This window comes from Mauremys reevesii, linkage group 7, assembly GCF_016161935.1.
Source record: "Mauremys reevesii isolate NIE-2019 linkage group 7, ASM1616193v1, whole genome shotgun sequence".
NCBI classification, from domain to species: Eukaryota; Metazoa; Chordata; order Testudines; family Geoemydidae; genus Mauremys; species Mauremys reevesii.
In genome coordinates, this window is record NC_052629.1 from 48378774 (window position 1) to 48393739 (window position 14966).

At 37.1% G+C, this 14966-nt stretch overlaps 1 protein-coding gene across 2 annotated transcripts in view; it reads left to right on the top strand.

The window, feature by feature from the left end:
- The window catches only part of ANK3 (ankyrin 3), a 554530-nt gene that overhangs the window by 482011 nt on the left and 57553 nt on the right, over nt 1–14966 (top strand). For both annotated transcript variants that reach the window (XM_039480795.1, XM_039480796.1), the window contains 2 exons: nt 3068–3292; nt 6513–6667. In XM_039480795.1, coding sequence (XP_039336729.1) covers nt 3068–3292; nt 6513–6667 — 380 coding nt within the window. The remainder of the gene's footprint in view (nt 1–3067; nt 3293–6512; nt 6668–14966) is intronic.

A 14966-nucleotide genomic window follows, 5' to 3' on the forward strand; every position in this document is an offset into this window, starting at 1 on the left:
TGCAAAGCGCCAGTGTGGTCAAAGCCCCAGCGCTGGGAGCGCGACTCCCAGCGCTGTACGTTATTCCCCACAAGGAGGTGGAGTACGGACAGCACTGGGAGAGCTCTCTCCCAGCGCTGGCGCTTTGACTACACTTAGGCAGCGCTTTGAAGTGTAAGTGTAGCCAAAGCTAAAGACTCGGCACACCACTTCTGAAAGGTTGCCAACCCTATACCAGATAGAGCAATCTTAAGAAGCAAGAGCAACATAAACATGTAGGGCAGGACATGGGATATTTATGATAAATCACAGTGGAAAATATAAGTGTTCTATGACCAAAAGCAAGCTTCTAGCACCTTCAGAGCATGTTGGTTAGAGCCTGATGTTAGCATACATAGTATTCTGCTATTGACTTCAACTTCACAAAGTCAAGTAAATTTAAAGCCAATAGATGAATAGTTAACTCACTGACCCAAAAGTCTAATTTCATTGTAATTTTTCATTAGTTAGTTGATACTGTCAAAAACAGTAGGTAAAGAAAAAATAGATAAGAAATATTGTAGAGAGAAAATATAGGATCTAAAGATAAAACATGTTTGTTATAATTATATACTGGAATCACAAATAGGAACTGATTAATAGGTGGATCCATTGGAACATACTTTAGTGCATTTAAGTATGCAGATTTTGATATAAAGAGTTTTTTCACCCAAAACATTATAAAAATGGGAAATGAATTTAAATATTCAATATTAAGGATTATTGAAAATTACATATCAGATATTTTAAACTTCTGAAGTACTTTTATTGACATGCAGATTTAAAATGTATAGAAAATGTTTGATCAGCTATTTTATGAAGACTTTTCCCTCTCAGATATATTTATCTCCCATTCCATGCAAACAAACGTTGACTGCTTTTACAGTATGTAGGGATAAGCCCACTTGCAAATTTCTGATCCAGACTTCAAGTCCCACATAGTTACAGGGTTCTGATCTGATATGGAGGTTTGAGTCTATATCTACTTATGTGACGAGCATATAAAATATAGTGAATCAATATTCCACACTTTGCTTCTGTATTAAAGTCCTCAAACCTCATGAAACAATAAGTAAAATGGTAGTATGGACCTATGGAAAGTTCATCACCTTCCCATCCTATGTAATCCGTTTTTCTTCAGCATGAAGAAAACAAGGTGATTGATTTACCTATAACACATGACGGTTTTGTTTTTCTACTCCACATATTTGTTTCTTCCTTGCCTGTCAACTTAAGTCCTATAAAACAAGAAATACAAGGGCCTGATCGTTCACCCATTTTGTGCAGACTTCTCTCACTGAAATCACTAAGAATTCTGAGTATGGAGTATTTTCAGGATTGGGCTGTACAGTTTAGCTGTTACTTTTGATATTTTGTCTGTAATCAAAAGGAAATTATCAGTATCATACAGAAGCTATCATCTGTAGTTCCCAGTGCTCTGTGTGACCTTTCCCCGTGAACAACCGTCTCCATGGCTTCAAGAGGCTCTTGCCCTTCTATGGAATAAATTTATAGCTCTTGTTCTCACTAGAAGAAAGCTAAATTGCCAGAAATACAAAACTGAATGGATTCATCTGTTAATTATTTTAAGGTTTAATCCTTAAGTGCAGGAAGCATTAGCAACAACATGGAGAAAGCTGGAATCATTAAATGAAATTAACAGCTACTTCAGGGTTTGCATATCACACACAAGGAAAAAAACAAAACGTTATTTGTATGGAAAGTTAGTTTATAAACCATGCACCAGAGATGTAGATCCACTACTGCAAGTTCTGTTTAAAGATAGAGTTGTAATCAAGAAATTGCATTGTATTATATTTGGAGAGGTGGGATGGTATTGCAGAGCCACAGAAGGGATTTAGGCTCCCAATTTCTATTAATTTCTAATTGAACATGGATAGCCAATAATAATAATAATTATTATATTTATAATATGCAGATATGGGGTGCTTTATAAATAAAATAATAATTGGAGTCCTGAACAACAATAATAAAAACAAAATCGCTTAGATGACTTTGAAAAACCTGCTTATGGAGCTTAGTAGGGAGGTCAGGGTCTGCTGTCTTCTCTGGGACTAGCTTCTACTTCTTGTGTTTTTGCCATTTGTGTCAAGGGCATTTAGAGGTTTAGGATTAATAAATTTAATATTTTATAAAATGAAATAAATAATACATTTAGAGTTTGTGTTTAATGTTAAAATAAATTGTCTTTTAATATCTCCTATTTAAAAAAAATTTTTTTTATATTGCATTTTCTGATATACGTAACTGATTTCCTTTTAATTATTTACAAAGCTACAGAAACCTGGAAAAAAATACAGAAGAGACAAGGGTTTAGAGAGACAAAACACAATATTCTCTCTAGCTTAACCTGTTTACAACAGACATCCATGTCAATATGAAGAGCGGTGGAATAATTAATTTTAGAGTGGTATAAATGTATAGAACATTGTATGCTTAATGTTCTGATTCATATATATTCACCAGAACCATTTAATATCCTTGTTCATCACACCCCCAGTGTCAGTGTTCACATGGCAAAGTAGGAAAGTGTGCTTTTAAATGGGTTTACCCAAAGGCTTTTGAAAGACTGAGATCGAAATATAAAAACATGGATTTCTGTTGTCCTTAGCCTGTACTGACTGGTTGTCTTGTGCATGTGGGACTCACTACTTTGAATTATAGAGTGTAGCAGAACATTTAGTAATAAAGAACCATTTTAATGCACTAATAATACACTAATAATTTAAGTAGCTGTATACATACTCTCTCTAACACTAGAAATATTCAGTAGTACTTGACTCTTCCATCATTGTGCTACTAGACCATTAGAAATGTGTGAGTTTTGTTGATTATTGTTTAAATTTAATTATAAATTTAAAGAATCCTGCTAACAGTTATGGGATATGGGGTGTTTGTTTCTTAACTATCATGTTCGCTGATGCTTTCATCGTAAAATTTTATTTTATTAGACTCTTCCTGATTTACATGAAGTTTTCCTTGTTTGATTTCTGACCATTTTAATGACATGTTCTCCCTTTCTCTACAGTTTTCTGGTTAGTTTTATGGTTGATGCACGTGGGGGCTCAATGAGGGGTAGTCGCCATCATGGAATGAGAATTATTATTCCACCACGCAAATGTACAGCACCCACCCGCATCACCTGCCGTTTGGTAAAGAGGCATAAACTGGCCACCCCACCACCAATGGTTGAAGGAGAAGGACTAGCCAGTAGACTGGTAGAAATGGGGCCTGCAGGTGCACAGTTTTTAGGGTGAGTTGTTCTATGAATCCCACTGTTAACATTCCATATTGCATCTTTCATTTCCTTCATCTTGTGGATGTAAGTAATTAAATGTAGAAACTACTTAATTTGAACATTTAAGGTAGGCCTCTGTACTGTATACAGACTCAATTCGAACATTCTTACCCAGGAAAAAAATCTCTGATTTAAAGGGAGTTTTGCCTGTTTAAAAACTGCAGGTTGTGCAAAAAGTAAATAAAGCTATGAAAAGTCCAAATTCTGCACTCAACTACTCATGCCTAACTCTCTCTGAAGTCAGTCAGAGTCATGTATATATATCCAAGGACAGAATTTAGCTTTCATTCTGTGTGATGAGTAGAATACCAGAAGAGTAGAATGAGTAGAATAATCTGACTTTCATAAGAAGGTTCAGTATAATTATGTACCATTTTCCAAATGTAGAGCAGTATCCTCTATTCAGCGTGTGCATAGCCCCCTCCAACACTAATGGGAGCTGCACACCTACATCCAGTAGGGAAAGGACCATTGTGTATGATTCCAGATAACTTAATATAGAGCATCATTTAGTGCAAATGCTAGTAACTGACATTTTTCAAAGCTAAAATTAGGAGAAACAATCCACTATGATGTGGTTTTTTTTTTTAATTATCAATTTTGTTCATTACCATAAGTGGCACCCTGGTGAAAACTGCCGGTTCTATCGGGAATGACAGTTTGTTCCTAATTTCCCCTTCTTGTTTCTCTTCCTGCTGCATGGATGTTATTCAGTAAACTGCATCTTCCTACCAATCCTCCCCCTCTAAATGAGGGTGAGAGCATGGTTAGCCGAATCCTGCAGCTTGGGCCTCAAGGAACAAAATTTATTGGGTAGGATGCTTATAGAAAAATTACAGAATGTCTACAATTTTTTCCTTTCTTTTGTTTTGTTTTTGTTTCCAATTTTTTGTCATTCCCATATTTTTTTTCTAGTTTCTAAAGCTTTCAGTTGATTTATGTCACTGAAAGAAAATCATAGTGGCTTGATTTATTATAGCTCTGCTACTGTAACTATCTTGTGCTTTAGGCATGTGAAATTCACTGCAAGCATTCTGCTTTCATAACTTGTTGTGCTTTTGTAATTTTTTTAAATTTGAACTGTTTCAACTGCATCAAATACATTTTAATACACAATGACAGCCCTTTAATTTCAACCTTGTGGTAGAGAAGGTATTAACAGGGTTTGAGTCAGTCTATTTCAGGAATAACTCTATCAAATGTGGATACATGTGTTGTTCTTATTTGTAAAATATGAGCATGTACAGAAAAAATATAATTGAATAAATGATTTCATTTAATAAGGCTGGAGAAATGATAACCTTTTAAAACTGAAGTTAGGCATCAGGTTGAAAAAAATAAATATGAATTTTGGTACATTTTGGGAAAACAAGTACAATAGCCAAACAAGTTGCAATGTTTATTCTAAAAAAAGTTAGAAAATATCCTCATTGTTTGCATTAGAATGTTATTGTGAAATTTATTGTATTATGTTTTTAAAATATTGCTTAGAATATATTGCTTAGAATACCTGTTTAATACCTTCTCACTGAGTATTCTTGTTAAACTTCATGCACAAAATTGTGTGGTTCCTAAATATTTACAGAGACAGTATCTGATATATTAACCTGCAAAGATTGTATTAAAAAGTTGGTTAGTTCTTTTTAACTTGAGAAGCCTGTGTATACAGTATCTTAGGAAAATAAATACCTTAAGAAACAATGTAATTGAATTTTTGGCATTCATCTACTGTAGGTGGTGGGATAAACCCTCTGCATTTCTATCAGCAATCAAAGGCGTAAGATCAGAATAACAGACTGGGTATTTTTAAAAGCATCTAAGAGCTTATTAAATAGTCTGCCTTTTTTCCTATTTTTATTAAAATTGCTATTGTCTAATTCCTACTCCTTTGGTATTTAATGTAAAGAGACGGACTTAAAACTATTTTATATTTTTATTCATATCAGCTGTATCTATGATTCCCATCGTTAGATTATTTATTGATTTGTTAAAGTTTGCACAGCACTTTGAAGATATAAAGTGTTATCTAAGTGCCAAGTATTATTTTTTCCCATCTTCTAATGTTACTTTTAATGGAGTTATTATGAGAAGGTGAGGTTCTTTACAATCTCTGTAGGAAGACAATGATACTGTCTATTTAAATGTCTTAAAGCTGCATAATCCATAGTGGTTCACCTATTGTATGACTGCAGTCAGTTTATTTTAACATATTTTAAAATGCTTATCTTATCTATAAAATGTTTAGGTAAAATGTCTATCTTGTTAAGGAATGGCACATGAAATGAATAGCAGTTTCTGTTGATTATTCACAGTAATCATTTAATTACACACTTGAAGTCCTACGTGTAAGGCACACTGTCAGGTAATGTAGGTGTAGTGTTTAAAAAGTTGTTTCATGGTAGCTAATATCAATATATTTTTCATTTTATTTAACCCAAAGAAAGCCATTTTGAAAGAATTTAAGCAATCTCCTGTAGTGTTTGCAGCAACAACATTGCAACTTTGGGCTAATACATGAGAACCAGAAAGTGAAACAGACTAGTAATCCTAGATGGGTTGTTTCTAGTCTCAGTGAATGAAGAGCACTAAGTAATTGGTGAAAAACAAATTGGATTTTTAAAATTTTCAGATTTTAGTACTTATAGGACTATGAAGTTGTTTTGTCATTTATTTGTTTTAATGCCCATATACACACACAACTTCAATCTTAGTCAACAGCAGGTATATGTGTATACTATGATAGCAGAATTGTGTTTGAGCCTGACTGTGTCCCTTTAAACACTCGGTCAAATATGCCCACCCAACTCCCACTAAAGTCCATGGAGTTGTGTGTGCATATCTGAGAACCAAGTTATGCCACCTATATGACAGGATAAATAAATACAGAAAATCATTTTTACCTTAGTTTCTGTCATATAAACAACTGTTTTGAAAACCTTGCTTATGTTCATAATGGTATGTGATATGATTCATAAGCTATATATTAATAATACTTTACAGTTTTGTAGCAAAGGATTCTGCAGCTTTGGCAGTTTTAAAATCATTTTTACCATAACGATACTTATTATTGTCAAATGAACATAATTTTAGTAAGGATTTAATATGTACAGGAAAATCAAGATCAATGGGGAAAACATATGTGATAAAAAGTAATATGGATTCCTTTTTTGTCTAGCCCTGTTATAGTGGAAATCCCACATTTTGGATCAATGCGAGGAAAAGAAAGAGAACTGATTGTCCTTCGCAGTGAAAATGGTGAAACATGGAAGGAACACCAGTATGACAGCAAACATGAAGACTTAAATGAAATTCTCAATGGAATGGATGAAGGTAAACATATTTCATCAAAGCTTTAACTGGGTTAACGTCAACAGGCAGAAAGCAGGGCTAATATAAAAATGTAATCTCTGTGATTTGACTTCTGGAGAACACATGGCATTACAAAATAAAATAATGAAATGAGCATAGGAAGGAATTCCATAGCATTGGCCTTAACTCACTCCCACCCCCTTACCCCCAGTCACCCAGCCCCCGGTTTCTCACAATGCAGAACAATAAGCTTTTCTCTGAAGTCACTCCGGGTTTACATGCTTCCTTGTGACTTTAAAAATAAAATAACATATTTACCTATCACACAACACTTCAGAAAAACATGGTGACTGCAATGAGGAAGAGTCCCATTATTAGGAAGAGTCAAATTAAGGCAATCCAGGGCATAGGCTCACCCCAAATAGAGGCTGTACCTGGCAGTGCCCCTGGCTGTGGCCCTACTCCTGTGCCCATGGCCTCAACTTTACTTGTTATGGCACTGGCAGGAGGCACCCACACAGACTCTCTTCTGAGCATCACCACACCTCCTTAGGAAGACTGGGCCTGCTGCTCTGTCAAGACATTGCTCACTCTCTATCTGGAGGTGGGCTGTGGTCATTCCTGAGGAAGAGAAGACTCAGCCTGTACCTAATTCAGCAGAGGACTCTGTTTGAAGGGCGCCCTGCTAACACAACTGCAGGAAAGCCATGATGGGGTGGTGGCAATGAGGATCCACCCACCCACTGTCCCCAGCTGGCATGGTGGTGGTGGTGGGGCTCTCGAGAAGCTGGTAGCAGAGTTAACCCATTGAAAGAATAGAGGTAGTTCACACCCTGCAGAACACTTGTTTCAAATGTTTGCAGCTTCAAGCAGAGATCACCCATGTCAGGTGCTCCTCACAATCATGAGGACTAGAAACACACTTTTTTTAAGAAGGAAAGCTCAGATACTTAAGTTGTCATGTGACACCAAGAGCAGGGCTCTGGGTATTTGCCTGTTATGTCTGTGCCTTAATCCAGACGTGTATCTATGCAGTGTCCTTTCAATATGTGCAGGTATTTACACAGCTGGAACCCACAAGGCCTGAAACCTCAAAATTCATTAGATTTTAAACTTAGTAACCCATTTCCTCCTGGCCCCATAAGGGTGTGCCACTAGGTTACCTGAGGTTGGTCTGTGGGCTGGACTTCCTGGTTTCTGTAGGAAGATATCATTACCCAGCTTCTCCCGCTACTTTCAGGGCTTGAATACTTTCAAGGAACTACTCACAACTAATCTATAGACCCAAGAATTATTCACTGGAAGTCTTCAGCAAATAAATTCTGAAAAGTGAAAAGTTAGTGAAAATCTTAAACTGATGGATAGATAATTTTAACAGAAAAACACTAACAAATACTAACACTAAATACTAACAAATTTAGTATTTGGTGACTAAATTATTTACTACAAATTATTCACCCAGATCTACATAAAAATGAAATGTCTGTAGTTCAGTATGTCATCACATCCTGCTGTACTTTGTTTTTAATTATTTCCCCTTAAATCATTTCCAAATGCATGTTCTGTTAGAAAAAGAACACTAAGTATTATTTTTCTCTACTCAGACAAACCACCCTCATAACACTATATTCTGTGTGACACCAAATATATCCATAAGACTTCAATGATATATCCACATGTCCAAGATTCTCTTCAGATTATGTGGAAACTATTGCTGAAGGGTTTCCACTGAGTTCTTAAAGAGTAGATATGAAATCCCTTGACTAAGTTATTGTTTTCTTAAAAGCATCTAAAATAAATAAATTAAAACTTCCTACATTCAGGAGTTTGTGGGAAGAGCACAGACTGGCTCCATGGCAATAGAGATGGGAAAGGCTTTCAACATATTTTCTTTTCATACATTTCAGTTTTGAATATGTTTATGACACCAAAAAGCATGAGTTTTGTGGACTCTTTCAGACAGTGCTAATGCTATTGTCTCTAACTGTGATAGAGATTGCTGTTTAACATCCAAATATTAGTCAATCTCAATTTTGCCATAGGAGGAAGTTTCTTAAATCATTTTCAAGTATTTCCTGGGGCAAAGTAAGTTTTTAACTATACTTTTCATATTATCAAATCTTTTATATATCTTTTGCTGATATTGCGCTGCTACAGCTTTTCATATCTGAACATGCATAAAGTATCCCATGATTCTGTGTATAATTTTTGGCTTAAATTTTTTTATAGAAAGTCACAGTCTGTTTGGGCACAGTTGTAGTTAGGTGAAAGCGTAAAGTCATTAGTAGCAGATTGTACAATAATTGTAGAGATTGTAGTAGCAGACTGTAGAGGGCAGCAGCAAATGTAACCTGTATGAAGCCTCTGCTTCAGTAAAGGGTTTTCTTTGTTGAGTAGGTGAACTTGAGTAACAAAGAAAGCAGAAATTAAGGAAAAAAATGTGACAGTGTTGTGGTTGGTTTCCTGGATGTTTGGATGCGTATTTTGACTGGTTTCCTGGATACTGGGGATGGGGAATAGCCAAATGAGTTTCTGCTTTGAAAGTGCACAGCAAAGAGCTGGGTGTTATGCAGATAATTTCTGTGACTGTTTATTTTTAAATAAGTGTATCAGAATTTATGAGGCATTGTGGCAAAGGCACTGCAAATACTGTGCCAAAAATGTAATCTATTTCATAATATAACGGTGAAGCCGACAAAATAATGTATGCAGTCCCAGCACTATACAGTATGTGTACGAAATGAACTGGGATTGATTGAATGAAGGCAGCAGCCAGTGCAAGAACTCCCTCCCACTCCCTGAGATGTTATGTGGCATATAATGATTCACAATTTAGCAGCAGAAGCTCTGTTGTACTCCTTTGCATTGTGCTTCTCTGTTCTTAATAGTTATGTAGGAAGTCCAGATAAAATGTATTGATCAGCAGCTTGATTCTGCATTCTTTGCTCTTCCCACATGCCCACTGACTTCATTTAGAGTGTAGGAGAAAAGTAATATTGGGTGCAAAATGCATCTATAATACTCCAAATTGCACCATATATGGTATTTCAAAAATTCTCCTCAAAGTGCATGATGTTACAAATTGATGTGTTGCAGAGTACAGAGAGAATTTCTGCATAAATTATAACCCTCTGTGGGGATCTGGAAGTACAGCCCTAATTCTTTAGCTCGAAAAACATAAGCTTCTACAGTTGGAACCAAGGAAGAATCTTTCTTAGCTGTTAGTGATTGCAGTACTCTTTCCCTTTCTGGGATCCAGCCACTAGAGGGTCACACACATATGCATGGCATTACAGAGCGTACAATGAATGCAATGTTATTCCTTTGGAGTGAAAATCTTTTGCCACCTCAAATCCCAAGCCACAGAAAAAATGAAGACATTTAAAAATCAAGACATTCAGTTTTGAGATAGAGGGGAAAAAAATACTAAAGACATTCCCCCAGAGCCTTGATTTGTTGTTGCTGTTTTGTTCATGCTAGCTTAATTCTTCTCCATTCAGAAGTTAACACTGGGTTTGTTACAGTTAAATGATCCCTCATCTGTGATATAAAAGCTCTTCCATAAAGTGGTATGAAAAGTGATGATTTCATTTATATTAACAATTTACTGGTTAATAACAAAAACACACCTCCGAATTAGAGATCTGTCTGAAACAAACCCCTGAATCTCAACACCCCTGCCCTTGGAGGATGTTTGGATCCAGGTGTGAACTCTGAGGCTAGAGCCCATTTCTAATCAAAATAGAAAGTAAATGATAAAGAAATTAGTGTCAGTGAAGTGATCTGTCACTTCCAGAAGGTCATTATCATCTTTACAAAGAAGTTTTGCAACCAACTCAAAAGACAGATACTCTCTGGAATTGTTCATGTTTCTGTTAATCATGTAACTGGATAGTATGTGTCCTTCCATATTCACTTGTTCCTTTTGACCTGTGTAATAAAGACTGAAAAGTCACATTATATGCCTAACTCCATAATATACTGTCTTTTCAAAGATACGGTCTATTTATCTTTTTGCTGTTAACCTAGTCAGGATTGAAATCTTCCATCATTATCTCGCCATTGCTAATACTGTAAATGGAAATGTGCTCAGTTATTTACTGGAAATAGCACCATCTACTGGGGAACCTAGCTATCAGGCTCAAAATAATTTAGAACCAGTAGATAATACTTGGAGGTATTAAACATATACTTGAATAATAATCAGTATATTGCTTTTGGTTTCATGGGTGGTCAAAGACACTTAATGGAAATGGGTCAGATTTCACCTGTATGCCACAAGTGCTACTTTCTCTTAATTTCTCTGCTGAAGTTGTGATAGCTAATTTTTTCAGCTGGGCTATTTTTTGCAGGTGCAATTTGTACCCATATTTGTTGCACTTACAAAATTTTTGTGTCTCTAAACAAATTGTGGGCACAACCAATCTCGTTTGGGTAGCTAATCAACTGACGTGCACTTGTACATCAGATAGTGAGCACACAAATGTTAATACTTGTGCCTACAATGTAATTGCAATTTTAAATTATACTTTGAAAAGGGAGGCTGGTTTATTGCTGGGGTTTTTTGTTTGTTTTGTTTTGTGTTTCATATGTAGGTCTGTGAAATTACTGATCAAACCAATGTGAATCCAGTTCCTTACCTGAGGTTTAAAATACCACCACGGCTCATGTTGCAGTGATTTTTCCATTGTTTCCTGGAAATCAAATGAAAACATCTAAATATAATACAGTTTTTGTACATAGAGATATCAAATTCTTTTTGTGCATGATAATGAAAGACATTCTGCATACACATAAACAACAAACCATAACAAAGCCTGTTGATTTTCAAGATGACATTTCCCAGTTACTTGTATCACTTTGAGTGGGTCACAATGTGTAAATGGTTGAAATAAGGAGCAGTAGTTGGTATTTTCTCAGCTTTGACTCCCCTGTATTTCCACCATGATGGCTTTTGCCATAACCTTTGCATTTGCTGGTCCTCTATATTGGACAAATAGAGATGCAAAACGTGAAAGCTGTTCAATTTATGAATGGCCAGCTGCAGTACAAATCCCATTAATGCATGACACTGGGCAATGGGGAGGGAAATCGGGTACTGGAACACACAAAAAGCCCTTGAAGCTGGAGACAATAACCATTAGGATGATGATTTCTTTTCTCTGATCCTAATTTTAGTTGGAGGAAACTTATGTAAACATAACTAAAGTAGTTAGACCAAGGATTAATTTGATCCACACTATCTTAGCACTGTTATTCACATGTGCAAAACCAGATATGATCTCCCTCCCTGACTCTGAACCAGTCAATCTGAGCTCTTTTCCTACCTTGGAAGAGGTGATTTGGGCCTCCCCTATCACGTAAAACTCCAGTGGCAGCCCTCATTCTGGGAGGGATTTTCCTGGGAGGTTTTGCATCCTTTCCCCCCTCCATCTTTGTCTTGTTTCTCACTCCCATCATCCTCTCCCCACTTTTGTATTTAGCTATTGCCATCACTCTCTCGCTCCACTTCCCCTAATGTTTCCTTTTTCTTATCTCTTCTTTTTCTCCCTTCTCCCCTTCCTTACACTTGGCCCTTTCTTCTCCACGTAGATTTTTTTTTTTAAACGAAACATTTAGTACTCAGGGCTGCCCCTTTACCCAGTGAAAGCAAGCTCTTGCTTGGGACCTTGCATTCCAAGCATGCTCTGTAGGCTGGGCCTATCTCCTTCACTTGCACTGGGACTAGACAGGGAGGAAACTCCCCAGTCCCCTTGGCAGCAGGAGTGACAACCTTCCCTCACAGAGCTTGGGGCCCAGAAGGGTTGTGCTGTTAGTACCCCTTCTAATACTCTAGGAACGCTACTAATGGTTTCTCATTTCCACTGTGGCCAGTGCTGAACCCCAATTCCTGCCTCCCCGTCCCAGCATATCTCACACCCCCCTCTCCCACTCCATGCATATACTATAGCAGGGAGACAAACACTGATCGCAGAGAAAAGTGCATTACTAGATAGAGCACTCTGATGGACAAGTGCAATGCTGCCATGTCACAATGAGAGAAGAGCGATAAGAGACTTCTCTGAAAAAAATTGCTTTATAGGCTCTGTCCTTAGCATAACCTAATAATGACTGTGATGAGGAAAGAGAGGTTGACCTAGTTTTCAGTGCTGATGACCTACCCTAGAACCTTTCTGTGTAGAAAAGCAGATGTTGTAATGGCAAAGCAATTTGCCAGTGGAGAAATGATGGAAACAGGTCACCTGTGTTTAGACCAGGCTTATGATTCAGAGATCAAATGGAGAATACTTAAAGTCGATGTGTCAAAATGTATCTCTGAGTCAATATTATTTGTTCCTATCTGCTTTTCCCAGAGCAAGGCAGACAGATAACTGCAACTGCAATAGGTATGTGCTGTATTTAGAAAATTTGTACGAAAGAAGGTACGCAGATTTACTCACATCTGTATCTTAAGGAAGATTGACAGCAATAGGAGATACTTAGGCGTAGTGGTTAATGGAAAAGTTTGGGAGTCAAGGACCTCTGGGTTCTGTTCCCAGTTCTACCACTGACTTGCTGTGTGATCAAAGGAAAATTACTTAACCTCTCTTATGTTTTGCTTTGCTTCCCTTCTCTTCTGTAAAATGGGGATAATACTCTCCTTTTTAGTAAAGTGTTTTGAGATCATGGAATGAAGGGTATTACATAAGTGAAAAGGAATTCAATTCAATTAATTAATTAAGGAAAATGGTACTATTTCTAGATGTGCAGGACTAATGTGATGGTGATCTTAACATATAAAATTCATGATCAAGGTGTGTTTAGGAAATGTGACCTCTCCGAGGACTAATTTCCCCTATTTCATTAAATCTCTTTTGCCAGATCTACATTTTTATGTGATTGGTTTATGAGAGTCAGAGGTGGCTTAGGATTGTCCCTCCACCCTACTCAACCCATTAGTCCCAGAAGCTGCAGGCAGAAAGCTTGTTTCATTAGAGAACTCCAGATATAATCTCTGAGTCAGCATTAATGAAAGCTGGCATAGTGGAACAAAAGCTATCCTTGCCTGTTAGCCTGGCATACTCTAGAGCAATGCCAAGTGCAGTTTATCCAGATTATCACATACATCTTTGAAAAGGAATAACATCATTTTTAGCATTTAGATTTTAATTATTTTGGAATTATAGTCACTCTTACAGGTACAAAAAAGGAACATAGCTCCTTATAAACTACCCTATAAAAGCCCCCTACCGGTGGTGTAAGGCTTTTATTGCACCTTAAACCTGCCATTGGTTCAGGACTGAATAATTTCTGTCCTGCCACTAAGCTCAAAGTAAATTTTTGGTGGAAATTCTACATTTTGGGGGAAAGCAAGAAATACTGCATATGGTAACTTGTTTTTCTTTTGAAATATGATAACTGTTCTGATTGATTAGTAGGCAAAGTGCAGATAACATGGTAAAAGATGCCTGATAAATACAGTTTATCACATGACTCTGCAACTTACCACAGAGATTTCACCAGCACATATGATAGGTATTATAGGCCAAATCCTTTTCCCGATGAGGCTGCTTTGCACTACTCCAGCAATACAATGCAGCCTTAAAATTGAGCAAAGTGACCAGTAAGTGATTCTACTGATTCTCTTCCCACCATAAGAGCATGTTGGGAGCCTGGCCAGAGAGTGCCCAGACACATGCATCCTGCAGCATATATGTATACTATTGACAATGTGATTTAAATTACACTTATTTCTAAGTTCATAAGTTTACTACTCATTCGTTAGATGACCAGTGCAGGAAACCTTCTCCTTTTCCTCCGTTATGTTACGTAATGTGCTTTCCCACGTTATATTAAAACGTGTGAGTGTTGGATTTGGGTTAAGTTGGGACTAGTTCTAATGTGGCAATCACTCCATAGCACTGCAAAGTCTCTGCATGAGCTGATAAAATTCCTCATCTTGTCACTGGAGGCACTAAGGGCTCCACTTACCTGAGGGTTGACACTCCGGCGATTGATGCATCGGCAGGCAATTTAGTGGGTCTAGTGAAGACCCACTAAATGAACCACTGAGCACTCTCCCCTTGACTCCTGTATCCACCGGATCAAAAAGAGTAAGGGGAGTCGATGGGAGAGCATCTCCTGTTGACATCGTATAGTGTGGACTCCGTGGTAAATAGATCTAAGCTACATCGATTTGAGTTATGCTATTCATGTAACTCAAATTGCGTAGTTTAGATCACCTTTTCCCTTTAGCATAGACAAGGCCTTAGACTGGCAATCAGTGCAGAGTGACTTCAGTGCCTATGTGGATAACAAGTGTTAGAATTAGCTCAGGATT